Source organism: Rattus norvegicus, chromosome 10, assembly GCF_036323735.1.
Source record: "Rattus norvegicus strain BN/NHsdMcwi chromosome 10, GRCr8, whole genome shotgun sequence".
Lineage (NCBI taxonomy): Eukaryota > Metazoa > Chordata > Mammalia > Rodentia > Muridae > Rattus > Rattus norvegicus.
The window spans coordinates 14,460,471-14,488,047 of NC_086028.1; the positions used below are offsets into that span (position 1 = coordinate 14,460,471).

General features: G+C 45.4%; 2 protein-coding genes and 1 long non-coding RNA gene across 18 annotated transcripts in view; 1 reads left to right on the forward strand and 2 right to left on the reverse strand.

Moving 5' to 3' along the window:
* Positions 1 to 2,917, reverse strand: part of Mapk8ip3 (mitogen-activated protein kinase 8 interacting protein 3) — a 40,452-nt gene extending 37,535 nt beyond the window's left edge. For 13 of the 14 annotated variants that reach the window (XM_006245962.4, XM_006245958.4, XM_006245956.4 and 10 more), the window contains exon 1: positions 1,922 to 2,917. In XM_006245962.4, the coding sequence (XP_006246024.1) occupies positions 1,922 to 2,239 (318 nt within the window). In that variant the 5' untranslated portion in view covers positions 2,240 to 2,917. The remainder of the gene's footprint in view (positions 1 to 1,921) is intronic. The other variant, NM_001100673.2, reaches the window with a different exon arrangement.
* LOC134480762 (uncharacterized) lies at positions 2,020 to 7,498 on the forward strand. Its single transcript, XR_010055540.1, has 2 exons — positions 2,020 to 2,832; positions 2,915 to 7,498. It is a non-coding gene; the product is annotated as an uncharacterized LOC134480762 (long non-coding RNA).
* Jpt2 (Jupiter microtubule associated homolog 2) lies at positions 7,182 to 27,299 on the reverse strand. 3 transcript variants are annotated; one of them, XR_010055200.1, is made up of 6 exons: positions 27,143 to 27,299; positions 22,615 to 22,763; positions 13,695 to 13,837; positions 10,399 to 10,447; positions 9,274 to 9,513; positions 7,182 to 8,044 (listed from the first exon to the last, which is right to left on the reverse strand). XR_010055200.1 is itself a non-coding variant. In XM_063269310.1 (5 exons), exons 2-5 carry the CDS (start codon positions 22,757 to 22,759, stop codon positions 9,326 to 9,328), a joined length of 525 nt encoding a protein of 174 aa, XP_063125380.1. In that variant the 5' UTR covers positions 22,760 to 22,763; positions 26,588 to 27,054; the 3' UTR covers positions 7,182 to 9,325. The 3 variants fall into 3 exon arrangements, 2 of the variants coding, with proteins under 2 accessions (XP_063125380.1, NP_001013200.1); XM_063269310.1 differs by lacking the exon at positions 27,143 to 27,299 and adding an exon at positions 26,588 to 27,054 and having other exon boundaries at positions 7,182 to 9,513; NM_001013182.1 differs by having other exon boundaries at positions 7,184 to 9,513; positions 27,143 to 27,193.
* Between the last annotated feature and the right edge of the window lie 278 nt (positions 27,300 to 27,577).

Consider the following 27,577-nt stretch of genomic DNA (forward strand, 5'->3'; position numbering starts at 1 on the left):
ACCAGTGGTCAACAGTGAAGCTTGTAGTGGAACTGAGTCACTACTTCTGGCAACCTTTACAAGACAGACAGCTACAACTGAAGGTCGGAGAAAGGGAGAGGGAGAGGCTGGTAAGGTATATGGTCCCTGAGGGCAAGATGGCCAGGCTGGGTATCTGCAAACTCTACAGCTGAGCCCCTCCTCCCAGGTTCTGAGTCCCAGAGAATGAAGCACCTGGTATCAAAACACACTGGTATCAGGGAAAGAAGTAAAAGCCTGAGATGATTTCTTTGCTTAAAAATTAAAAACAAAACAAAACAAAACAAAAACCCTTGAAGATTCTGTCTTTTCAGAAAGCAGCTGGCAGCTCAGATTACCCACCTCTGACTAAGCTCAAACAAGCAAAGTGCCTGGAACAGCACTTCTGCAGTACTGCAACTCTGCATGCAGTGATGCATAGCTCCTGGGCTATTACACCATCTGACCACACATCCTTGTCTAGAAAAAGAAGCTGGCCACTGGTACACAGCAGTCTTTTTTTACAGAACGGAAGATAAACATCCACTTCATTCCACAAAAGAGCTAGAGTGCTGTTTCCAGTGTTTAGTCCCTCTTCAATTTTAACCTCACTGGAGGTCCCTCCAAGGGCATAAATGGCCATTTAACCACAGCTTCCACCTGGTCAGTTGAGCATCTGTTTACTTCTTGCTTTGCTCAGCTTCTTTAAAGAGTTGGATCTCCACTCTCCGCCACAATGGTAGCCCCTCTCTGCTCAGTCCAGCTTGTAATTAACCTGGAAGGCAGAGGCAACTTCCCTGGGGCAGTGTCAACACCGCATCAACCAGGTACCTATTTTGGGCAGGGCCCATTTTAAGTTACAAGGCTGTAACTTTGCCTTACCGCTGTCCACCTTCATTTTCTCATTTTCTTACACATCAGTGATGTTGACTATGTTAGTATGGAGGTGAGGGGGAAGAAACACCGGAAACGTATCAAAAGTCCCCAGAGTGTTCAGGGCAATGAATAGTGGTATCAAGCACAAGACACACAGCTCCAGGGCTGGCCTAGAAGGACCAAACACTGCAGACTTCTGGGGTACTGCCCCACTATGCAGCAATATGACCTAAGAAGGTAAAGCTCAGGCTGCCACCAAGATCTACTCTGTAACTTGGCCTGTCCTTTTGTCTGTGGTCAGTGTGTGACCTTGCTCTAGTCCAGACAGTTTCTAGAGCCAGTTCCCTGTTTCTTAGATCACCCCGAGCCCTCCTCACATCCTAAGAGCTTTTGAAACCCACCCCCACCCCTCATAGATTGAGAACTTGATGAAGCCAGTCAGGTGGTGCCTGTGCATCCCAATTCAGAAACAGCAAAATCTTGACAGTTAAAAAGAAAACCACATTGCAAGCGCAAGGCCCTGGGTTCGGTCCGAAAAAAAGAAAAGAAAAGAAAAAAAAAAAAAGAGACAACCACAATAAGTAGGAATGATCCAAGATAAACAAGCTTTTATCCTAACCGTGACACAGGATCACTAATTTAAGAAGCCAAAATATGAAAATCGACTCTTAATTTCAATAGTAGTCTCTAAGGCTGTGTTAAGTCAACTTCACTTAAATGGAATTCAACTTCATATAAGAAGGCACTTCCCATCATAAACCGAAGAGCATTTATTTCCAGAATAGTACAATTCTGGGCTTTGTGATTCTAGGGCAACTTGCTCAAAAGACTGAAGGAATAAAACCCAGAGCCAGCAGGCGGCAGCCAAGGTCAGGGGACAGCAGGAATAGGGGCCCATGTCTCCTGGACTCTGCACAGGCTGGGCTCTGGGTCCAAATTGGATGGAGAAAGTGGCACTTCCCAGCAGCAGCATACTGCTGGCTGAGCCGAGCTGGCTGCTCCACGCTCCCCACACCGTCCCTCTCCGCGGCGGCCGGGGCCCACGCACCTCCTCGGCCTGTTTGCGCAGCGCCTTCTCGCGCTCGTATTGCGTGAGCAGCTGCTCGTTGTCCTCGCGTAGGAGCTCCAGCTCCACCTCGTGCTCCTGGTTCTCGCTCAGCACCGAGTCAAGGTTCTCCAGCACGTTCACCACCAGCGGCATGAGCTCCTTGACCACCTCCTCATCATAGCAGTGAATGAGGCGCTCGAACTCGCGGTAGATGGAGCCCGCCAGGCCCGACACACGCTCCGACATCACCGAGCCGGAGCAGTAGTCATCTTGGTACACCACCACACCGCCTCCCTCGTCCATCTGGATCTCCATCATCGCGGCTACCGCCGCCGCCGCCAGCGCGGCTCGCTCTGGTGCCCGAGTCCACGGGCCGCTGTCACCTCAGGCAGCCACCACCTTAGGATGCGCCGCCGCCCAGGCCGCGCCCGTCACTCCCTTGCCGGAAGTCCCGCCTGGCCGCGGGGGTGGAGTCCGTCCCGCCCCGCCCCGAGTCGAGCGTCCTGACGCTAAAGGAAACAGGGCTGCAGCATTTCCGGCTGCGTTGCTGGTGGCGCTAGAGGACCTAGCTCAGTTGGGTTATAGTGAACCTGGTTGCTTCTATATCTCTGTTCTGTTGGTCTTCAGACCTCTGTCATACTCTGACCACCCTCGACGTTCACGCGACTTGTGTCGTGTGCCCTGTTTCTGGTTCTTTCCCGCTCCTACTGGTCGCTTAGTTCCATGCACTGTTTCATTTGCACAGCCCACCAGGGTTCTAAGATCCTTATGTGTGGTGGTAATTTGAGACCGGAATATAAAGCGAGTTGATCTGTGTTCATTTGCTGGGGACACCATGAACCTGACTTCGAACTGCTTTCTTGCTAACGTGGTTTTCCCCCCATGCCTGCTTCCACTTGAAAGCCTTCCAGGTCAGCTCAAATTCACATCCTGCCTTTTTTTTTTTTTTAAAGTTACTTGTTATTTTATGTGTATATGTTTGGTTGTATGTAGACTTGTGCACGTTCCTGGTGTCTGTAAAGGCCAGAAGAGGGCGTCTGAATTGGCATTTACAGTCAGTTTCGAGCAGCCATAAGGATGGCCAGAATTGAACAGAGGTCCTCCCGTGTACTCCCAACTGCTGAGCCTTCTCTCAAGCCAGATGTCCAGAACACTTAAAAACGTTGTCCACGGGTTGGAGAGATGGCTCAGTGATTAAGAGCACTGACTGCTCTTCCAGAGGTCCTGAGTTCAATTCCCAGCAACCACATGGTGGCTCGCAAACATCTACAATGTGATCCAATACCCTCTTCAGGTATGTCTGAAGACAGTGACAGTGTACTCATATACATAAAGTAAATCTTTAAAAAAAACGTTGTCCACCCTTTCATATATAAAGTCTTACTGTGTAGCACTGGCTGACCTGGAACTTACTATGCCTGGCTTCTGCCATTCAGTATACACCATTACCTGAGGCTGTAATTCCCTCATCTTTCCAAACATAGAAAAATACCTACTCTAAGAGATTGTTTTGTAACAGGCCCCAGACCTTAGCACAACTGACTCCATGATAGAAGTACCATTCAGGCTGTAGAACTCAGCACGTAGACAGCACGACCTGCCAAAAAATGAAGACCTAATCCATCAGCGTCCATAGTTGTGAGAAAGTCTCTAAATTAATCTTGCTTTTTGGCTTCTGTAGTTCTGCTTCTGGCTAACTGTTGTTAACTGAAGCCAATCCAGAACATGGCTTTGTGCTTAAAAGCTCATCCCGAGAAAGGTTCAAGGCCTTTCTTGTTTGGGATCCTAAACAAACAGTGTAGTCACCAGCCAGCTAATAAAAGACTTTTATTGGCTTAAACCCAGCTCTGAGCAGTCTTCCCTGGTGAATGAATATCCCACACTTTCAGATTATCTGGGTTTGGTACTGATTTAACCTTCCAAGCCCGCAAAGCTAAGCCTACATATTATGAACCAACCAGGAAAACAGGGTAGTGTGAAAGGGGCATAGTGCAGTAGTACTTTTAGTGACTGTTATCCGAGCCAGTTTTATTATTTTATTTTTTTGGTTTTTTTTTTTTTTTTTTGGAGCTGGGGACCGAACCCAGGGCCTTGCGCTTCCTAGGTAAGCGCTCTACCACTGAGCTAAATCCCCAGCCTATTATTTTATTATTTAATGTATATGTATATGGTGTTTCATTTGTATGTGCCCGGTGCTCACAGAAACCAGAAGGCAGCACTGGATCCCCTGGAACTGGTATTAACTAAGAGTTTTGAGTGTCACATGGGTTCTGGAAATAGAATCTGGGTCCTCTGGCAGAGCAGCCAGTGGTCTACCCACAGAGCTATCTTTCCAGTCTCACCTGAGTTAATTTTAAATTGCCAAAATTAGGAATCAGGACAAATAGATTGAATGATAAAATTTTTAAGTTTTTTTTTTTAGATTTATTAACTTTGTATGTATGGTATGAGTGTTTTGCCTGCCTATGTATTCATCACATGAATGCCTGGTGTCCATAGAGGCCAAAAGTCATCAGATCTCCCCAGAACTGGAATTACAGTTGCGAGCTACCATGTGGTTACCGGGAACTGAACTCAGGATCTCTGGAAGAGCAGTCAGTGCTTTTTTTTTCTTTTTCTTTTTTTCGGAGCTGGGGACCGAACCCAGGGCCTTGCGTTTGCTAGGCAAGCGCTCTACCACTGAGCTAAATCCCCAACCCCGCAGTCAGTGCTCTTAAGCACTGAGCCATCTCTCCAGTCCCCTGGTAAACAAATTTGTTTCAGGTCTCAGCAACTTGAACCCCATAAATTCTTTTTTTGAGACAGGGTCTATATAGACTTGTCTGTCCTGGAACTTACATTGTAGACCAGATTATCTTCTAAATTCACAGGGATTACCTGTCTCTGCCACCCAAGTACTGGGACCAAAGGCATGAGCTACTATACCCCATCCCTGTAAATTCTTAAAGCTAGTACCCTACAATGAGGGCAACTCCCACCAACACAGGGACAGACTGACTTGAATATTGACTAAAAAAGGGGGGGGGCGGGGTTTGAGACAGGGTCTCCTTCCATAGATCTCACTGTCCCAGAACTATGTGGACTATTCTGGCCTTGAACTTTACTGAGAGATCAGCCTGCCTCCCAAGTGCTCACATCAAAGGTGTGTATCACAAGTTCTAGTGCTCCTTTGTTATGACCCAGGGCAAGTTTGTCGTTTGGAACTAATCAAAGTGAATTTAAAAAAAAAAAAAAAAAACGGTTCCCCCCCACCCCCACCCAAGGCAGGGTTTCCCTGTGTAGCCCTGACTGTCCTGGAAGCTCTGTAGATCAGGCTGACCTCAAATGCAGAAATCCATCTGCCTCTGCCTCCCAAGTGCTGGGATTAAAGGTGTGAGCCACCAATATCTGACTTAAAAAATTATTTTAAAGTTATGCCTATGTAGTAGATATGTGTATATGAATGCAGGTTCCTATCCAATGGATGCCATCAGATTCACCAGAGCTGGAGGTGTAGGTGGTTGTGAGCCACCCTTCCTGGATGCTTGGAACTGACCTCCAGTTCTTTGAGAAAGTATCAAGATTGAATTATAACAATGACGTAACAGGCACTTTCTGAATGCTATTGCTTATCTGATCCTAGATGTTGGAAGCTTTATTAGAATACTTTTTAAAAGGCCCTAAAGTGTAAGCTGGATAGTCCTTCCATAGCCTCAGGCATTTGAATACTGGATTCCAGTTGCAGATGCTATGCTGTTTTGGGAGGCTTAGAAGTGTGGTCTTGCTCAAGGAGTTTTTCAACAGGACAGACTTCAAAGTTTGGGCTATTTGCTCTGCCCCCATGCTTGCTGGCTTGTTGCCATGCAGGTGATGGTCTCATCCCTCTGGAAATGTAAGCCCAGATGGACACTTTCTTCTACAAGTTGCCTTGGTCTTGTTTTATCACAGCGATAGAAAAGGAATGCATGTCCAAAGTTCTACTGTAATCATGTGCCGAATATCTCCCAAAGCCCAAATCTGTCACATCCCTTCCATTCCTTTGTGAGCGAGATTTGAGATAGCACTGCATGGTCTATGCAAAGGACTAGAGCATTTCATCATTCATTGCTTGGAAGCTAGTTTAGGAGCCAACACAAAAGACTGTAATTCCAGTAGCATTTCTAAGAGTGAGATTTGAGGTGGCGATTCTCAGGTAGAGCTTCTAGAGACATGCCCCCATTTTTAAGTGCCTACCTAAGGGCTGAAGCAGTTGCTAATATGTGATATGTCATTGTCATGTCAGTTTCTAACCCAGTTCATGGAACTCGCTACATTTCTAATTATGTTAGACGAGCAAGGTGAGATGTTTTGGGTATCACACTGGTCACCCGGTCTACCATACTCCTGGCTGTCTTCAAATTCAAGAGATCCAGCTGCTTCTCTTGGACTTCCAAGTGCTGGCATTAAAGGTGTTTATGGCCATTCCTAGCTTGTGAAGTGTTGGCTTTTATCTTAAGCCTTGGTCCAGCATTCAGAATGTGAAATTTCAGAGATTCTCCCAAGTAGGCTGTCATCCTGACACAATCCATGTGTTTTAGTTAGGGTTTTACTGCTGTGAACAGACACCAGAGAGGAAAACATTTAATTTGGGACTGGCTTACAGGTTCAGTCCATTATCATCCAGGTGGGAGGTATGGTAGCATCTAGACAGGTATGGTGCAGGCAGAGCTGAGAGTTCTACATCTTTATCTAAAGGCTACTAGTGAAGACTGACTTCTAGGCAGCTAGGATGAAGGTCTTAAAGGCCACACCCACAGTGACACACCTACTCCAACAGGTCCACACCTTCTAATAATACCACTCTCTGGACCAAGCATATACAAACCATCACACCATGTAATTTACATCTAGATACGGAGTCTGCTTGTTGACCATATAAAGGTGTATTTTCTCTACAGGGCTTTGCTCTAACACAGCCAAATAGCTGGCCACCCCCAACCTAGTTACTACAAGACTTGTTACTGGGTCACTCTGAAGCCAAATTGGAGCAGGTTTTCTCATATTACTTGTCCTAAAGAATAAACTCCAACTACAGAAAACTAGTAGATTACAGCGTATCCCCAATTAATTCTGTTCAAATCTTAAAGCTGATTATCCTGGCATTTCTAGATCAAGAGCAAGGAAGGGAGAAATGAACTGCTATACCAATGGGAAGCTATGAAGAAGGATCAGAGTTTAGCATTGTCCCCCCACTGCTCAACTGGACTACAGAGAAGCATATACACATAAATACACACGGCTGTATGTTATTACTAAGTTTAATTCAACCATTATACCCAGTTCTGCCTCATAAAAAAATAACAAAACGTTCCTATCAAAATTGCATTATGATGTAAGAACAGGTTTCTTGCTCTGACACAGCAATAGAAAAATGTTGGCACCAAATACACTTAAAAGTTTTAAGGCTTAATGTAGGTGACAATTTATACCACTGGATTCAGCTGGGCACTCGTTTACAGATTTACACTCTGAACCCTGCTGCAGCAGAAAGATGGAGAGACAAATAAGGCAGCCCCTGCTGTGGGTCACTGTCACAGGTTCCCATATCCTCCCAGCAATCCCGGCCAGCAGGTGGCGCTTGAAGCTTTTCTCTCACTGGGCTAACAGTAGGCTCAGCATAGTGATGATGTTAGTAGATTCCTCTTGACAATCCAATTTGGAATTCACAAATCATTTTCTATTTAAGAGAGCAGTTATAAAAGGTTTATTTCTATCATTGTATTATTCCCTTATAAGCTAAAGAAGTCAGTGTCTGGGCTAAATAAAGCAAACATCATTTATGACATTTTCTTAAATGGAAAAAAAAAATGCTCTGAATTCCAAATGACATCCTCATAATGACTGAACCACAAACCATTTGAGTTGTTACAGAATTACACAGATGTAAGACTTGTTACTTGGCTTCAGGATACAGGGCAGCTGAAGAGGGAAACTCTTTGGTCGACAAAGCCGTAGTCAGACCCCTCAACAGACTGTGTAGGAGGCAGAGCTCGGCAGGTGGCTCTGCAGGCACTCGTAGGTCAGTGAGTGTGACTGCTGGACTGCCACTCTCCCAAAATGTACCGAAGGCATTTCTGGCACCTGCTATGAAGCTCTCTGTAGGCACTAAAAACAAAAGTAACACAACTTAGAAGCCCTATTCACAGATGCACACCAGAGGGGAAACAAAGAACCCCTCAAAGGCTGAACAAGGACATCTGACTGACAGATGAAGGACATGACTGTAAAGCTGCTGTCAAACGACAGTTGTGACCTCACTGTAAAACTCGTAGTATCCTGGCCTAAGGAGCACTGTTTATGAGCAAGGTCAAGACGTCTACAGCTTCCTAAAGGCAGCCTGGGCAGCTCTTGTGCTTTGGTGTATGGAGTAACACTTTTCTAAGTGTTGAAGCAGTACAAGGGTATTTATAAGAAGTTGACACTAAAAATACCTTTCCATACATTGGTAAAGAAGCTAATGTCCTTCAGCAGGCTTTCCTCCCAACTACAGGATCAAAGCAAGACAGAAATCCACCCAGTACCTGGACATACATGGCCCTGAGGAGGCCAGAGACCTTATGTATAGAAAGAACCATGAAGAGGGAGAACCCCTCACAGTTTCGGAACTAAGGCCTACGCTTAAGGCTGATGAGACAAAAGGAACAACTCACATGCAAGTCTGGCACATCAGGAACCAAGCCAGGCTGCTATCTCAGACCTGGCCATGGTTTTAGGTACAGGTATGGGACAACTAACAAGATTGGTGTATATAAAATAAATTCCACCCAGGACAGGACAGGACTGAGAATAACGGCTTGATTCTCGTTGACTGCTACCAAAAAGAGCAATCATGTCTCACTACTATAGAGTGACATAATGGGGAGAGGAGACATCAGGGTTCTGAGGTATCTCAGAGGTGGGAAGCATTTGGTGATAGGCATTTCCTGAAAGGAAGGCTTAATGTAGACTCCACTTTGTCTTTCAGAATTTCTGTTTCTGTGTCCTCCATCCCACAGTGAGGGTAGTTTGGGTTCTTCTTCAACCAAACCATTCCTAGATGCCCAACAGACAGCAGACTGTTAATACAAGGACAAGAAAGACCCGGTGATCCTTCTGTTAATGGGCCCCATCTCTTCTGCCTTCCCCACAAGCTTACAAATCTGTTTCACAGACAGCAATGAGAAAGGAGGGACCAGAACATCTCAGTTTATCCCCACCAGGTGTATCTTGGCAGTCTAGAAGGCATAGTCCTCTGCGCAGCTCTTCCAGTGACAACAAGGACCATGGGCAGTCAACCCCACACGCATGACAAACCCTCTCCCACCCCAACTCATCGGGTTAAAGGAAACACTAACATTCCATAACTCTATCTCTGTCTGATCTAGTTACAAGCAGAGCAGGAGCCTCTCAATAGAAGGAGATGCTGGATTTGCCTCCTGGTGGGTTCAGGACTTTGTTGTGGGAGCGAGGTCGAGGCCCCAGTCTGGGCTCATGACTGTCAACTGTAGGTATGGGCTCCGGTATCTTTGCAGGCTCTGCTTCTGTTGAGCTTCCTTTCTCGCCCTGCTCTCCTCTGGGTGTGGAGTTTGTTGCAGCTGTGGGATAAAATCAACAAAAGTCCATGAAAGGCTGTACATAGTCCACTATACTGTGAAGCAAGCTGCACTAGTGAAAGTCAGTGTCATGGAATAGCAAGTAAGTTCTGACTTCCGCTAGTTCCTGAGTGGTCTCAAGCTCACGAAGCGCTTTGGATCTCTGGTCTTCACATGCCACAAACGAGCTTTTAGAATAGGGCTTCTCAACCTGTGTCCAAACCCTTTGTATATGCTCAGTCCAGGGAGTGGCACTATTAGAAGATGTGGCCTTTAAGACTCTCCTCCTAGGCTGCCTTCGGATGAAGATGTAGAACTCTCAGCTCCTCCTGCACCATGTCTTCCTGGATACCACCTTGATGATAATGAACTGAATCTCTGAACATGGAAGCCAGCCCCAATTAAATGTTGTCCTTTATAATTAATTGTTAATAATAACATTTGTAACAATTAAATGTCCCTTGGTCATGGTGTCCAATCATAACAGTAAAACCCTAAGACACCCCTGAGAAGGAAGTGTTGAGCCACCTTTTCACAGGGGTCACCTAAGACCATCAGAAAACACAGGCATTTACACTGTGATTTATGATAGTAGCAAAATTACGATTATGAAGTAGCAATAAAAATAATTTTATGGTTGGGGGGGTCAACAAAACATGAGGAACTGTATTTAAAGAGTTGCAGCATTAGGAAAGTTGAGAACCACTCTTCTAGAAAAGGAAACCTAAAAGTATTACTAGGAGGAACTCTGCTCACGTCCCTAGCCTTCTCCAAACACTAAAGCATCACTGCCGCCCTCTTACACTTGTTTTGGAAGGCACAGAGCAATGAATGCTATGAAGCGCACTAGCTTCTCTGGGATACAGAAGGTGCAGGAAATAAGCTTACCTTTCAGGTCAGACTTACAGTCTTCACCTTCACACAGCAAGACATGATCCTGCAGCAACATAAGCCACCAGGTTAGTGCTCATTCAGGTAAATAATGAAAATTCAGGGATGAACGGCTGGCTTACTTTTAATTGTGTCTCCCTGGCATCTAAGGCTTAAACCTAGACCCTGCTAGGGAAGTACTCTACCCACCACCAGGCCACATCCTCAGTCTATTTTTACTTTCTGAGTCAGGGTCTCATTAAATTTTCCAAAGTCTGGGCTTGAACTCACTCTGCAGGCAGGCAGGCATTGAACCTCAGCGTCCTCCTGAAGAGCTGGGGTTATAGGCCCCGCTATAGAGTCTGTTTTATTTTTAACCTTTAAATGTTTATGGCAGGCTGGAGATGGCTCAGTGGTTAAAGCTCTTGCTGCTCTTCCATAGGACCAGAGACCGGTTCCTAGATACAGTTGTCTGTAACTCCTGCTCCAAGGGAATAAATATGATGCCTCTGAGGGTACCTGCACTCATTTGCATGTACACGCTGACATACATACACACAACTAAAAATAATACAATTTTATAGTAAACAAAATAGTAGGCTACTAAATAAACCGCTCAATATCAAGGTGCTTCTTTAGCATACAAGAGCCTCTCTGCATCTGACCCCCGACACTGCAACTGAGCCCCATGTAACTCGAGGTACTGCAACAGTGATGCTATCTCACTGCCAGCCTCTCAAAATCCGTTATTTATTTCTTTATAAGCAGCCTCAGATGTAGCTTTTTAAAAAGTAGGCATGTCAGGCTCCAAATTATAAAGATTATTTCCTAAAAAGAGACCACCAGCATGTTTCATCTACACTGTAGTACATATCAGAGTGTCTTGTGTTTTGATGACAGCATAGCATTTGAATGTGTGGCTCAAAGCAGACAAATGAACAGACTAAATAATTTAGCCACATAATCAAATGTTGTACTGTCAACCAAGAAGCTTTGATACATACTACTGATGTATGTATGTATGTATGTATGTATGTATGTATGTATGTATGTATGTATGTATGCATGCATGCATGCATGCATGCGGGCAACTTTTCTCATAAGGAAAGTTCAGGGCTGAGATGTAGCTCAGTAGTAGTGCACATGACTAGAATGCACAAGGCCCTAAGTCCATATGTCCCTGGAATAACATAAAAATCAATAAATGGATAATAAAAAATACTTAGTTTCGGCTTCAATCTCAGCACTTATGCAGGATGCCAAGAGTTTGAGGTCAACCTGGGCTATTAAGAGGACAACCTGCTTCTGTTTTGAGACAGTCTCACTATGTATAGCAGGCCTTGAACTCAGAGACCTGCCTGCCTCTTCCTCTCAGATGCTGGGATTAAAGGTGTGTACCACCATGCTGACAAGAGAACTTGTCTTTTAAAAAACTGTGGTTCTGAGCCTATTTAGGTTGACTTTTGGGAGAAGCTAACCTGAGACGGTCTGTGATGGATGGACTTAACTAGGAAGCTCTTTGTTCTGCTAACAGATAGTGAGTATTATCTAAGTCTACCCCTTTATGGCCAGTTTTACGAATGCCGATATCCTATTATTACTTCATTACTTCAAAGCTGGGATAGTTTTCCTGACTATGACCTCACTATGCCTCTAGCTAGCCTGCAAGTCAGGACTCTGCTGCACCATCTTCCCAGGGAGCTTCCATGCAGGTCAAATGCACTGTGCTCAACTCTAGAGAGCTCTATTTTTGGCGTTGGTGGGTGAGGTTGCCATGATGTGCATGCTGAGCCAGAAGATGATTTTTTCAGAGTTCTCTCCTTCTAGCTTGTGGGTCCTAGGAATCAAACTCAAGCCCTAGGCTTGGGTAGGAAGCAGCTTTACCAATGGACCCATCTTGCTGGTATCCTATAGTACTTTTATTAAGGGGACTTTTCTTTAATAGGTATTCTCTGTACACTTCATGCAGGAAATGCTGATTAAACAGGATTTTGTTGTCACTGTTGTTTATGGTGGGGAGGATGGGTGTCCTTAGGGTCTCTCTAAGTGGCCCTAGCTATCCTGGAACTCACTGACCTTGAACTCAGAGATCCACCTGCCTCTGTCTCCTGAGTGGTGGGACTGGATGAGGCACATGCGACCTTGCCTGGGTGGTTAAACACTTTTCTTTTTTTTGCAACATATTTAATGAGTTGGTTTTCTGGCATTCTCTAAAGGTCTAACATTATTTTTGAACCAGGAAATGCAAAGTTGGTTGGTGAATTTTAATCCATTGCAATTACATGTTTATCTTTTTTTTTTTTTTTTTTTTTTGGTTCTTTTTTTTCGGGGCTGGGGACCGAACCCAGGGCCTTGCGCTTCCTAGGTAAGCGCTCTACCACTGAGCTAAATCCCCAGCCCCACATGTTTATCTTAATACATGGGTGCCTTCACTGGATCAGAGACCTGAGATCCATAATCCTCAAAGATTAACACAAGCTCACCCTTGTGGAGTAAATTTCATCAAGAGCCATCATCTTGGGCTGGGGAGGTAGCTGGATAGAGCAGTAGTCTAAAGTAATAAAGTGTAGGAGACGCTGCTGGCATTCAAATGCTAAATACTGGCCACAAAGATCGGGTCACCACTGCCCAGGAGACAGTCTCATACACCAAACAATGCTAGGTAACATTGTTGGCAGGTTTTTAGTTACATGGCTGGGTGGAAGTTGCAGGTAGAGAGAAAAGGGCAAGGAGAAGAGACCAAAGGAGGAGGAACAGCCCTGAGAGGAAACGGACCACGAGCACATGGGCAGGACAAACAGTAAGTAACAAGGGACATATGGCTGGGATATGGTTAAAATAGCTCCAAAAGCTGTCTAATCTAGGTTCACAACTAGTAAATAAAAGACCTGGAGTGTATGTCTTCTTTATGGGAAAGCTAAAATGTGTAATTCCTGTTACACAAAGCCCAGGTTAAATCTCCAGTAGTGTGTGAAAAACAGACCCATTATCTTTCCTTTCAAAACATCAACAAGGGTCGTCAAAGCCTTACACACAAGAGCTCAGGTACACAAAGCAGAGTAGCACAGACAGGTGCTTGGTGGCTGCTGTGTAGAGAGGCGAACACAGCGACTTCTACCAGGTCTTTAGTCATAAGGTTGAAACATTTTTCCTGTGTGCTCCAACCCAGCGAGTGACCATACTCAGGAAGAGCAACACAGTCTTTCTGTCTCTTCCTAATAGTTCGTCACACCTGCTTTAGAACTTTTTGGAAGGTGAACTTGACACAACTTTTACTTTTCTCTCTTGTCTGGCTATATGAATATAGTCCATACCTTGGGCTTGTTTGGGTGTGCCAGAGGTGCAGTGGCAGTGACTGGCGACCCAAATATGTCACTGGTCTTTCCACCGGGTGGATTCAGACGTTGTCGAGTTTGCACAGGAGTTGATTCATCAAAGATTCCACTTCCTTTGCCTCCTGCAGGAATAATCACAGAAGAGTGAACGTCAGAGCCACCATCTGATGCTATGCCATCACCATCACCCCGAGAGATGACCTTTTACTTGAGAAAGACTTAATGCCTTCCCAAGTTCCAGGGCAACAGAGTAGGACAATGACTCCAAGTCCCTGAAGCCTTCTTACACCCCAGGCAGTCCTTCATCTGCTCTGCTATAGCGTTCACGTGTATAGCTAAGCTGACCTGAGCCTGGATTCTAAAAGGAAAAGGAATTAAAGCATCACCTTTCCCCAGAGCTCCCTTATGCTAAACAGTACAAGTTTTCCAGTGGGACAGTCTCCTTCATTAATCAGGAAGAGTTCTTAAGCAGGTCAAAAGCAAATAGTGAAAGGTTTTAGTTAATCGCTATTCATGGTGAACCTATAATTTGGAAAATAAGGTTAGTCACCCTGACTTCTTTCTGGCTAGAAGGCCTAGTAATGAACAGATGCCAACAAGTTAAGAGACATGCTCCTTGCTGTCCACTGTGAGTTCACTAAGCTCTGATAGAAATGTGCATCTCAAGCAGACCTTATGGCCCCAGGCCTGGACATGATGCAATCATACCTATGTTAGGCAAAAAGGCACAAGATGCCAAGCGATGTCTTCACTCAGCGGATATCAAGCACTTGCCTTCCCCAAAGCATTATACCTAATGGAGGCAGACTCGGTGGAAGTCATGGCTCTAACACCCCGACTGAAGAGAAAATCCACAACAGAAAAAAATACCCCACTAACTACTCATGCTGTGCTAAGTTACCTGGTCTTTCTGTCTCCAGTTCCTCAATTAACAATAAGGACAACAAGTGGGCAGATGCTCGGGTTGTATGAGGATTCTGTAAGTTGCTGTAGCTCCAAGGACAAATGCTAAGACATGCCTATAGTGTAGCCACTGCACGCCAGCTACGCCTTCCATATGCTATGGAACACTGTCTTCCAGGAATAACAGCCTTTAGCATGACCAGAGCAGCTGCGGTTACCTGTGTTGAGACCCTCAACACGAAGAGACATGTCGACTAGTGCCTATAGGTGAATTTCACCTGAAACTCCAGCCACTCCCCCACCTCCTGTACCTAGCTCTATATAACCCTGACCCAGACAGACAGACACATGGCCTCAGGAAACGTGGACTATACCAGACATGGAAATTAAGTCAAGGATGGGAGGGGAATTAAATCTATGCTACCCTCAGGAGGCTACCATCTATGCGGACATACGACTTCTCAGTGATGGGGGTATTTAGAGTTTCCTGTGCTCCTCCACTGATGCTCCTATAAACCCCCAATGAACTTAGTGGCTTACCAAGCAGAGCATAGATGGACCGTGTATTTGGATGGCTGCTGTCTATCTAGGGTAACTGGAAGTCTGTTTATATCTCCCCAGGAAGAGCCAAATACCACCACATCACTAAAGGATAGTCCCTGTTCTTCGGTGTTCTTTTTTGTGTCCCCTCAAATAATCACCCAACAGTTACTCCTTAGCTCTCATGGCCATGTCACCATAATCAGAATGAAAAGCAGGCGTGCCAAAGTCTTTTTCAAGGACTCTTTTTTTGCTTGCCAGCACACCTAACAAAAGGTCCTTCCGGATTCTACTTCTGGAGCAGAGCACCTTTCCAGAAAACACTGGCCTAGGGATCAGGAGGGTGGCGGCTGCCAGAATGTAGTGAGAATTGTGGTCTTTTTTTTTTTTTTTTTCTTTAAATGTATGAGTACACTATAGCTGACTTCAACCACACCAGAAGAGGGCATCAGGTCCCATTACAGACGGATGTGAGCCACCATGTGGTTGCTGGGAATTGAACTCAGGACCTCAGGAAGAGCAGTCAGTGCTCTTAACCACTGAGTCATCTTTCCAGCCCTAATTGTGGTATCTTATAAATCCCAGTTATGTGAACATGTCTTTAATCCAGGTGTGGGATATGGGGCTACTTCAGATCGCCCACAGAAATAGACTATTTGTCTTGTGTGTGCTCTTAGAGGGGCATGATCTTTGCCAGCTGCAGATAGTTTAATTCTGGGGACTCTGGAGAGGGAATAATGTCAGAGCTCATTGAGAGAGAAGCAGGGAGCTCCGAAGACAGTGGTTGTGTTCCCTTTCTCATCAGGTCTGAAAACCACCCTTCTGACTCATTTTCATGGTTACCTGGTACAGAACTGGTATCAACCAAGTTCTGGAATGTTCTGCTACCTATTCCCAACTTCTGCCTTCTGTGGCAGCACTTATGAGCCCCTTCCCTCATCTTTTCATGAGCATCATCACCTACTTGAAAGAAGCATACACTCTGTCTTAGGGTTTTACTGCAGTGAACAGACACCATGACCAAGGCAAGGACAACATTGGGGCTGGCTTACAGGTTCAGGGGGTTCAGTCCATTATTATCAAGGTGAGAGCATGGCAGCATCTGGGCAGGTGTAGTACAGGAGGAGCAGAGTTTTCTACATTTTCATCTGAAAGCTACTAGCAGAATCCTGGCTTCCAGGCAGATAGGATGAGGGTCTTAAAGCCCACACCCAGTGACGCAACTAATCCAACAAGGTCACATCTACTCCAAGAGGACCACACGCTCTAATAGTGCCACTCCCTGGGTCAAGTATATACAAACCAGCACATTCTTCTACCATCAGATTTTTACTAGAAGAAATACTCAAGGAAAACAGTATGCGTGAATTCTATACCTTATCAGTCTGTTGGAAGTTAGCATAAATAAACCAATAAAGTGGCCCCAGTAGGGCTTCGAATAATGGAAAATCAGCAGGGCACAAGGAATGAATATACTGTCTCATGATGTCCACAAATGTTTATTTCAGCTGTAGTTGCTGGCTTCTCTCCTGCTTTGCTCCCAGCAAGGGTATTCTATATTCTTCCTCCTATATTCCCTCGAAAAAAAGGTTAGGAGAATGGCTGAGCAGGTTGGGCTAGAAGGCACATTACCTCCTCAAGGTTCTATCTATCCCGGCAGAACTTTTGGTTTTCAGTCCCCACAGCAGGGGGAGACAAGGTTAGAGAAAAACAGTCCTTTTGTTTTGAGAAAGGGTTATTCTTGAGCAAACTAAGCCCCTGGAAGAATGGCCTAGAGTTATAAGATTACTACCATTAGCCAAAAGCCTTTTAAAAAAATTATTTATTTAATGTATATGAATACACTGTGACTGTCTTCAGATACATCAGAAGAGGGCATCAGAACACATTACAGATAGTTGTGAGCCACCATGTTGTTGCTGGGAATTGAACTCAGGACCTCTGGAAGAGCAGTCAGTGCTCTTAACCATTAAGCCATCTCTCCATGCCAGCCAAATGCCTTAAATATCAAAATGCCCCTTACTTTGTGAATTCAGATATTTAAAAAGAAATTGTAAGACTATAAAAGCCTCAGAGCTCAAAACAGCAGATGCATTAACTGTGAGAAATACAGTACTTTCTGCCAGAGAAGGAACAGTTTCCAGCTGCGAAAGTTTTTCTAAAGGAAGGCTGTGGGGTGTGGGTGGGTTAAAGACTGGGTGGTAAAAGCTGCCATTGGTTGAGTGAGTATAGGTCCAAGAGGGACATACAAGGTAATATCCTGCCCTCAGGAAACGGCTGTGAAGACCTAGATTGAGGCTCAGCAGCAAAAAGCACAAGGCTTTCATACAAGAGCAGCAATGTTGGTTTCAGGAAGTGCTTAGGCCTCCAGCGGTGACTTAATCTGGTCACCTGTGCATCTGTTGTCATGGCAATGGCCATACATTCCCAGCATACCTTTGACTCAGCTCCCACCTTCACCTGGGAGCAGTCACATTTCAAATAATAAGATCTTTCTTGCTCCCTACCCTTTCTCACTCACACACTCTCTCTCTCCCCCCTCCCTCTCTTACTCCCCACTTCCCACCCCAATAAACCTCCTCCACATGAGGCCATGTTGGCCTGGTGTGGGTTGTCTGGACCCAAGTCGCAATTTCCATCCTAACAAGCAGAGTACCAGTTTATAGAAAGAAAGGAAAAACAACCAAAATCTTTAGCTACTAACTTGCAAAACACTTAGTTCACTGATAATGTCTGTTTATAATTTCTTACCAAACACAGGACAATTATTAGAGTAAAACAGAAAGGGGAAAAATGTGAGAATTATGTCTTAAAAATCCCAGTTGGGCTGAGAGATGGCTCAGTGGTTAAGAGCACTTCCAGAGGTTCTAAGTTCAATTCCCAGCAATCACATGGTGGTTCACAACCATCTGTAATGGGATCCAATGCCTTCTTCTGGTGTGTCCAAAGACAGCTACAGTGTGCTCATATAAAATAAAAAAATAAAATCCCAATGGGACATGGGGCTGCTTCAGCCACAGACTACTCAGCTTCAACAGACTATTTGCTTGGTGCATGCTCTGGGAGGGGCCTGATCTTTGCCAGCTGCAGATAGTTTAAATCTGGGGACTCTGGAAAGAAATCCCAGAGCAGAGACACAGAGAAGGGGAAGGGGAGGGGGAGGGGGAGGGGAAGGGAGGGAGGGAGGGCGGAAGAGAGAGAGAGAGAGAGAGAGAGAGAGAGAGAGAGATGCCCTATGATGCCCTATGCTCCTGCTGGTTTGTCAAATGAGAAAAGAAGACAAGAAGTTGGAGATACCCGGACAAGAGAAAGATTAGATTTGCCCCACGGAACTCACTGTCCCTAATTAGCAGGAAGTAGTTTACAGAGCTCTAAGCCCCCTTTCCCCACTAACCTTCTGCCCCTCCTACCTGGTGTTGAAGGGACTGGGATGGAAAAGGTCGAGTGACATAAAAACCCAATAAAACACACACACACACACACACACACACACACACACACACACACACACACACACACCAAAAACAAAAAACCCCAAAAAACCACTACACCGGGAGGCCTGTAATTGTGTATAAAAGTGGATTAGGTCAGGCCTATCTTTTTAAGAGAAAAATAAAACTTTTAGGGATATCAAGAGTTGCACCTTTGTAAAGACAAAAATGAAAACTTTCTGAACCTCAGCTACAGATTTCCTGGGAATTGGTCCCCACAATTGAGCATGCCAGCCTGGAGAAGGCAAGGCCATAAAGGGCTCCGCAGCCAGGCTGTTAGGGTCCCTACTTAGCCAGTAACTGTATGACCTTGTAAGCACACCGTGAATTCTAGTGGATAGAACTCTGAAATGATTCCCAAGGTGACCAGAGGAATTAAACCTTCTGATGCAGGTGAAGAGCAGGTGTATTATGAGTATCCTAGCAAAAGTGCCAGGACCTGGAGGGGAAGAAGCCTCCCGGTGTCATTCTTGGCTGTCCACAGAGGCTCACTCTACTATACAAATTCAGCTTGGTTTAAATGGAGAGCAAAACAGCTTGTAACAGACCCCACCAAGAGAAGGCAGAAGGACTGAGAAGTCAGGTGGAACTGTGAAAACCAAATAACAAACCTCAAGAGTTTGGGGTGAGGGCTGTGGCTCAGTGGGAGAGTGATCAGCTACCTAGATACTGAGTTAAGCCACAGTCAAAGGAAGAAGCGGGTAACAATTAGTGAAACAGAGCCCTGGAAAGTTCTCAGGACATATCGCCAAGAGCTGTAGAGTAAGCACTGCTCAGAACAGCACTGGCTCTCAAGAAACTTCTAAGTATTCTTTTCTCTCTGGTCACCAAGATCTTCAATTTTCTTGAAACTAGAACCTTGCGACTTCCCAAGTAAGTCTTATTATTTTGGCCTGTCTTGAACAAGAGTTCTGCTTCCAACTCCAGTCACATGGCATGCCTGGTAGTTTACTAAGGAAAACTAAGTTCAGAATAAGATTAAGTTTTTAGAAACCATATTGTACGAGGTTAGGGGTGATTACTGCTCTTGCAAGGGGTTTGGTTTGGTTCCCAGAACCCATACAGTAACTCACAAATGCCTGTAACTCCTATTCCAAGGGATTGGATACCTTCTGGCTTCTGCACGCACGCACGCACGCGCACACACACACACACACACACACACACACACAATTAAGCACTATATAGACAGACTCAAACACAAACATTACAGATAGCAGTGGAAACCTCTTCAGTCTCAAAGTGTCAGTATTTTAAATTCATGCACCCAACGACCCAGCAATTATCCTTTCAGAAGTTTCTCTCTCAGTGGATATATTATATTCTGGTCAGCTTGTTTGCTTTCTGAAACAGGGTCTCACATAACCCAGGTGGCTTACTGATCCTTCTGCCCCTATGTCTCAAATGCTGAGATTATAGGCATGTGCCACAGTGTGCAGACTTGGTCAATTTAGAGCATAGACTCTAGCAACAGGAAAACTAGATACAAAGGCCAAGTCCACTAATGACTAACTAGCTGTGGGGTTCAGTCACACCAGAAACTTTCCTGGGTTTCAGTTTCTGCTGCTATAAGAGAGGGAACATCTATCTTGTGGGGTTGTAGTGAGGATGAAGTGAAAACTGTATGCAAAGTGGACACACTTCTTGGAACCACTAACCCATCAACAAAGACCAATGTTGTCAGGCAAAAAGGGAATGGCTTATAAAGATATATATAAGAAATAAGGAACATGGGGTTGGGGATTTAGCTCAGTGGTAGAGCGCTTGCCTAGGAAGCACAAGGCCCTGGGTTTGATCCCCAGCTCCGAGAAAAAAAAAAAAAAAAAAAAAAAAAAAGAAATAAGGAACATGAAACTAATGAGTATAAGAAACCAAAGGACAAGCAATCCCAGCAAACCTTCCGTGATCTCACTTAAATCATCTCTACTTGGCCTCTGCACACTTCTCACCAAGCTCCCAAATTTGTGAGTGCTGTAGGAGTAAGTTTGAAAGACTGAGCACAGAAAGCAGGGCACCCTGGGCTGTGCCTTTCTGTCCTCAGAGACTCTTTTCAAAGGAGCCCCTGAAAGGATAGAAAACAAGCTCCAAAACTTGTTGCAGAAATCTGGTGACCTCAACAACATGGCTGTCACTACATTTATGATTGTGTACAGAATAGGCACTGAGGGTGCCTTGGGGAATGGGTACAGTACCACAGCAAGCTTTCTAGGGAACCCGGCTTACCACTGGGACAGGTGGAAAGACACCCTGTAGAAGGAAGCCCAAGATGGCTCACATACTCCAAATGCAACTCCTACCCCAACCCTAAGAGAACAAATGAAATACAGCTTTTCAAGAGAGGGTTTCTCTGTGTAGCCCTGGCTGTCCTGGAATTCACTCTGTAAACCAGGGTGGCCTCAAACTCAGAGATCTGCCTGGTTCTGCCTCCCTAGTGTGGGGCTTAAAGGTATGCACCATCACTGCCTGCCAAAATCCAGCTTTTGTTCATTTGTATTTCATTAAAAAAAAAAACAAAAAAACAAAAAACAAAAACCCAAAAACCAAACAAACAAACAAAAAACCAACCAACCAACCAAACAAACAAAAAACCTTTACCAATACTTGACCCAAGGCAGAGAGCAAGCAGGTCTTAGTCTTTTTCTAGCATATGGCCTCTGTATGTAGGACTCCATATGTAGCCCCTCCAGCTTTCAAAGAGGAACAAATCTAGCTGTTAAACAATGGCTATAGACAAGGGAAAGTCCCTGAGGACAGTTTGTCACCCAAGGCGTTTTACCGCCTTCTCTTTTTGAGATGGCATCTTCACTATGTTGCCCAGGTTAGCCCCAAACTATAATCTTCTGCAGCTTCTTGAGGTCTGAGCTAACTGACATCTAACACCAAGACCAACTAACGATTTTCCAAAAACATCCCCTGGTAACAGCAGGGAACAATAGAGAACTGTACCGAGATGAACGCTCTAGAATTTCAACCCCACTGAAATCATACTAAGAATACTTTTCCTAAGAAAAAAATATGAATGCACAATTTGTATGAAATTTCAGATTAGGGGTTCTAAGACCAGAAATCTGTAACTTGGCCGGCAGGCAGCCTCAGCAACTGCACTCAGTAAATATCTGTTGAGGAGGTGGACCTTCAAGACAAAGGGACAGTCAAGAAAAGCCTTTTCTCCTTTTAAAGACACCGTTGACAACAAAGGACAGGATACTAGAGAAGGTTATCTAAAAGGATTTATACACAGAAAGCAAAGGGAGGCATGTGTTTTACACTTGCAATCCCACCATTAGGGAGGCAAGCAGGAAGAAGGCTTTGAGTTCACAGTCCGGGCTACACAGAGGACTGCCTTCAAATAACAAAAGGCAAACAAAAACCCAGAACCAGCTGGGCTTGGCAGCACATGTCTTTAATCCCAACACATGAAAGGCAGAGGCCAGTCTCTGTGCGTTCCAGGCTAGCCTGGTCTACATAGTCAGAACCTTGTCTCAAAACCCAAAACCACCCATGTCGTTCTGGCATAAACTATAGTCATATGAGGGGACGGAACTCAACTAGGAAAATGCCTTTCAATTAAGAAAGAGCTGCAGGCAAGCCTTTAGGGCATTCTCTTAGTTAGAAATTGATGTCAGAGGGCTATACCCACTGTGGCCCCTGTGGGTGGGGCCGTCCCAGGGCAGGCTGTCCTGGGTCCTGTAAGAAAGCAGGCTGAGCAAGCCATGAGGAACAAGCCAGTGAGCAGCACCCCTCCATGATCTCTACATCAGCTCCTAGCCTGGTCTGAATTCTGGTCCTCACTTCTTTCGGTGAACAGTGATGTGGAAGTGTAAGCCAAATAAAAATAAACCGTTTCCTCCCCAACTTGCATGAGTCTTGGTGTTTCACCACAGCAACAGAAGCTTGTCAGACAGTATTTTAAAAAGAACATTAGAGTTTAAGGCCAAGGAATCTGAGAAGTATCAAGTCCATACCTGGAGGATTTGTCCTCTTGGGTATGTTTTTAGGTTCTTCGGTTGGTCCAAAAATATTAGATGCCATCCTATGAGGCTTGCTTGAAGGAACACCTTCTTCTGGGCTTCCAAAAATATCGTTCGACTCTCCTCCCGGGGGTTTCATGGATCTACAAGCAGAGAGTGAACATGAGTCACTGTTAGCCGACCAACAGACTCCCAGGATTCACTGGGATTGGTGTTGATGGTCTCCTTCCTGTGGTCTAGCCCAATACCAGACAGTAATGATGTGAACGAAAGCTGGCTTCATCACAAAGCACAGGCTTGTAAATCTCAGCACGAGGGAAACTGAGGCAGAATTTAGAGTTCAAAGCCAAATTGGGTTACACAGTATCAAGACACTGTCATACTCACAGGGGTAGGGGTGAAGTGAACCACATAAGAAACTTTTCATTTTTTGAGTCACATTATATAGTAATTAGGATCAAAATTTAGTCTGAATACTTTGCCAATGTTTTAGACTCTGACCCGGATGAAACACATGGTGAAAGAGATCCCTTTGCTCTCTTCTCCATGCTGTCCTCAGCTTTGCCATGGAGCTTACATGGGAGCAAATCCCTCTCTTTACCAACTTCTGCTTTGTAGCTATGGTAGCCAGGGTTTCCCCTGACAGAACTTATAGAACTTTCTAACCTGACCCAAGTATAAGGGAAAGGGGCTCTCCTTGGGTTTTTCAGAGACCTTTAGGAAGGCATTAGTGTGTAGTCTATCCCCTAGATCCTTTGATTGAGTTTTAATCCAGACTCCTTATGTGTAACAAGTTCCATGTTTTTCTTTATCTTAGATTCATCATCCCCGAAGGTAATATCTGACTTAAAGACTCGCTGTAGGAATCTGTACTGGGATGTTTGGTGTAGCCACTGAAATGCCTAGACTAGGAAGAAAAACAGCCACCCACTGGCAGCATGGTCTTACGGAAAGAACATTCCTCTCTAAACTGATATTCTACAAGCACAGCTTTTAAACAAACACCCACAAAGAATGTGGTTTCTATGCCTTGGCTACAAGTAGTTTTCACCTTAAGTCCCAAACCTTGGGAACTTCATCTGGCACTAATGGGATCATTTTTAATGCAGCAGCTCAAAACCTATAGCATTATCTCAAAGCTCTGCCCTGATGTCCAGAGCACAGGTATACAGAGGCAATATGGTGAAAGAATTCATATGCGTATTTTCAGACACCTGGTTAGACTTTTTAAATGTCTTTTAGTCAGGCATGCGAGCTAATACCTGTGATCCCACCACTTGGAAGGTGGAGGTAGAAAGATCAGTAGTTCAAAAGTTATCCTTAGTTAGGTATGGTGGTTCATGCCTTTAATCCCAGCATCAAGGAGGCAGAGGCAGGTGGATCTGTGACAGAGTGAGTTCCAGAACAGTCAGGGCTACCTACATAAAGAGACTCTGCCTCAAAAATAAAACCCAAAAGTTATCCTCTACTATACAGTGAACTCAAAGCCAGTAAAGGCTACCAGAGACCATCTCAAAAATAAAACAAGACATGTATTTTTAAGAGAGGCCACCTGAAAGTGAATTTTTTTTTAAAAAGATTTATTTATTTTGAGTACACTGTCGCTGTCTTCAGACACACCAGAAGAGGGCATTGAATCCCATTACAGATGGTTGTGAGCCACCATGTGGTTGCTGGTAATTGAACTCAGGACCTCTGGAAGAGGAGTCAGTGCTCTTAACGGCTGAGCCATCTCTCCAGCCCTTGAAAGTGAATTTTAAACCACAGAATGGCCTATATCCACCCCCCACACTCCCACACCCGGTTATCTATGCAGTTGATGAAGTTGTGGCTGCCCTGGAACTCTAAGTAGAACAGACTAGCCTCCAAATCAGGAAGTTCTGCCTCTCCTCCCACTGCAGGGATTAAAGGTGTGTACTACACCTGTTCCACCCTCTTAGACTAGGCCTAATCATTGCGGCTGCATGACCTCAATAGTTAGGAAAAAGTACTTAAAATCAAAGACTGACTGCCACATAAAAGTCAAGAGGGGAGGTTAGGATGGACTGAACAGCTGTGCAAAACAGTGACCACCCAGGAGTTAGTTAACAACAAAAGCACCGAAAGAGTGTTTGTTTCAGCCGAAGAGCAAAGGTGTCCACAATTGCAGTGTATGGGAATGGCATTCTCAGAGGGTCTAAGGCAGGGCGGCGTCAAGTGAGGATCTCAGGTGCTCCAGACAAAGTGTGCTAGTCACAGATGCCAGGTCACTGTCTTCTTAGGAGGAAGGGGAAAGTGGATGTGTCAAACCTGCCCCATCAACAGGTACCATTTCTTGAAGGGTCTTATGAAGGGATAGAAAAGTTCCTTTGAAAAGGTGGGTGGGCTGGGGATGGGGTCAGGCCTATTAGAAAGATCAAGATTTTAGATCATGTAATGCAGTTGATGGGTAAGTTAAGACTTCCTGACATCAATGCTCACCTACAAATCTCAGCTCTGAGCATCTCTATGCTTCTTCTGGATCGATTCTAACATCCGTGGGTCTGCGTTATCTCTTTTCAAGAAGAGATCTGTAATCACTAGAACTGAACTAGATTCAACATAAAGTTGCATGCCAGCATGAGTTAAAATGCTTACTTCATTAATTTTCTAATTGGGGGCTGTAAAGAATTGAGTCAGGATCTTGCAGTGCTCAAATTCACTATGTAGCCAATGACAACCAAGTACCAGGTGTGACCATTCTAATAATTTCATTTCACACAAAGCCACCAGCATCCTACTCTGCTGGGTGTTTGACTCAGGCAGGCCCTCTCACCTTCTCCACACTCCCAACTTCCCAGTCTCTCTGTGGCTATTCAGACACAAAACACTGAGTGACCAAGTGGTTTAACAGGACAGACAGATCTGTGTGTCAATCGTATGTGTCGCATGTGCCTGATACCACAGAAGCAGGAACCTCAAAGCCATCTCCAGTGGAGATGAGGCCCAAACCAAGGCTGTGGTAGGAATGCAGGAAATCGTTTTTGAAGTTAATATGGCTATTGAAAGTAAGGATTTAGTACTGCTTTGTGTACTTGTCTGAACTTTCACTGGAAAGCAAGCAGAAGAAAGTAAGGTGGTGTCATATACAGTTTTGGCAAAGATAATGAGCCAAAAGCAGTGTCCAACTCCACTAAAAGACAATGCAGCAAGACAAGCTGCATAGCCTACGGCAGAAATGCAAGTCTTAAGACTGCCCCAGCAGGGTCTCACAAATGAGACTGAGAGTTCAATAGGCCATTCAATAAATAGGGCCCAGAACAATGGCACAGTGTGGCCTTCTGGAAGCTACTAGCAGCCATTATCACAGTAACACCAAAGGCATGGAAGGTTCTAGGGAGAGATTAGCCAACTCAGATTTTAGGACCAAATCCATAATTCCAATTACTTTTTCCTTTTGCAGTACCCCTTAAATGTTTTCAGTAGAAATACTCAAATTATACGAGAAAATGTACGGGATACAGGCTAAGATGAAAAGCCAGAGTTCAAGTGAACTACATGGCACTGGAGAGAAAGAAAGAAAACGGTTGTCAGTCCCCCCCAGACCTCCCTGCGATGTTGAGCTTCAGAAAAACTTCTAGGAACTGGTCAGGAAATCTGGGACAAAGCCATGAGAAATAGACATGGGGCGCATTCTTCACGATTAGTGACCGTATAGACGAATGACAATACCATAATGGTTTTACAGTTCAAACACCTCCAATACAGGAAAATCCCTCAGCAAGTAGACAAAAGACAGGGTTAGAAGAAAGAAAACGCTGGAATACAGACCTTACAGATTCAGGCAAAATCAAGGTGCGGCTTTGGAGCAATCAGTCTGACTAGGTGCTGTTATCGTCTCCCAACATGGGTAAGCTGCCTTCCAAAACACGCTTTCTAGCTAATATAGCCCAGAGGCTTCAGATTGTGCTTCATCATCCAATTAAGGAAGCACCCATTTCCCCCTCACCTCGATATCAAATGGGGATTTCCTCCTTTTCTTAAAATCCTCTCCTTGGACGCCTATTCCACAATTAACTTTTGGAGCTCGTGAAGTCATTCGAACACCAGTTTCATTTTATCAATTCAAAGCAGACCAGACAGAAAGTCCAGCTGAAAACTGTGTTGGGAAGGTCCCGGGCTAGGGAGAACCAGTAATTAGTGCATCCAACGAACACCTGGTCGTGGGTTGGGTCTGAGAATGCTGCCGCCACTCAGTCACATTCAAAGGTCATCGTGACCAACCAAACTGACACGGGAAGGGCTCAGGAAGCGGCAAACAGCTCGGCAGCGCCGGGCTAGCGTCTCTCCTGAGCAAGCGCTTCAGGAGAGCCACGTGTCCTAATCCCGCCGCCCGGTCTCCACTCCGCTCTCACCCCCTAGCCTTCCAGTGAGGCCCAGCGGGAGAGCGCGCTCAGTACCCTCAGGGGAGCCCGGCGCCACACCCACCGCATCTGCAGGGTCTCCCGCCCGCCATGTGGCTGCGGCTACGCGCCCACCCAAGCCCCAGCTCTAGTCCGCGCACCTGAAGCCCGACTTGCTAGCTTGGCCGTCCGCGCCCCGGAACATGTCGGCCGCCGCCCCGCGCTTACACAGCCGCCGCGCGGCGTTTCCCGCTTGGTCCCGCGCAGGTACCCTGACCCGCCCAAGCCAGTTGGATAACTCCCGCGCCAATCAAGAACCTGCAGCCTATCGTGGAGTCAGGCCCCACCCCTCCTTCCCACCCACCCCCAATGAGAGGGGATTTGGAGGCCGGCATCGCGCTTACAGCTGACTGGCTGCAGCCGTCGCCTCTCATGGCTCCAGACGTGGCCATTGGTTCACGTCTGGCCCCACCCCCGCGACACCAACACGCCCCACCGTGCGAATCCACAGTTCCTCGGCCGAACTATCCGGGGCGGGAAGGCACTAGGAAGTTTCCGGGCGGGTGTTAGCAGAAGGCTTCTTCGGGATTACAGCA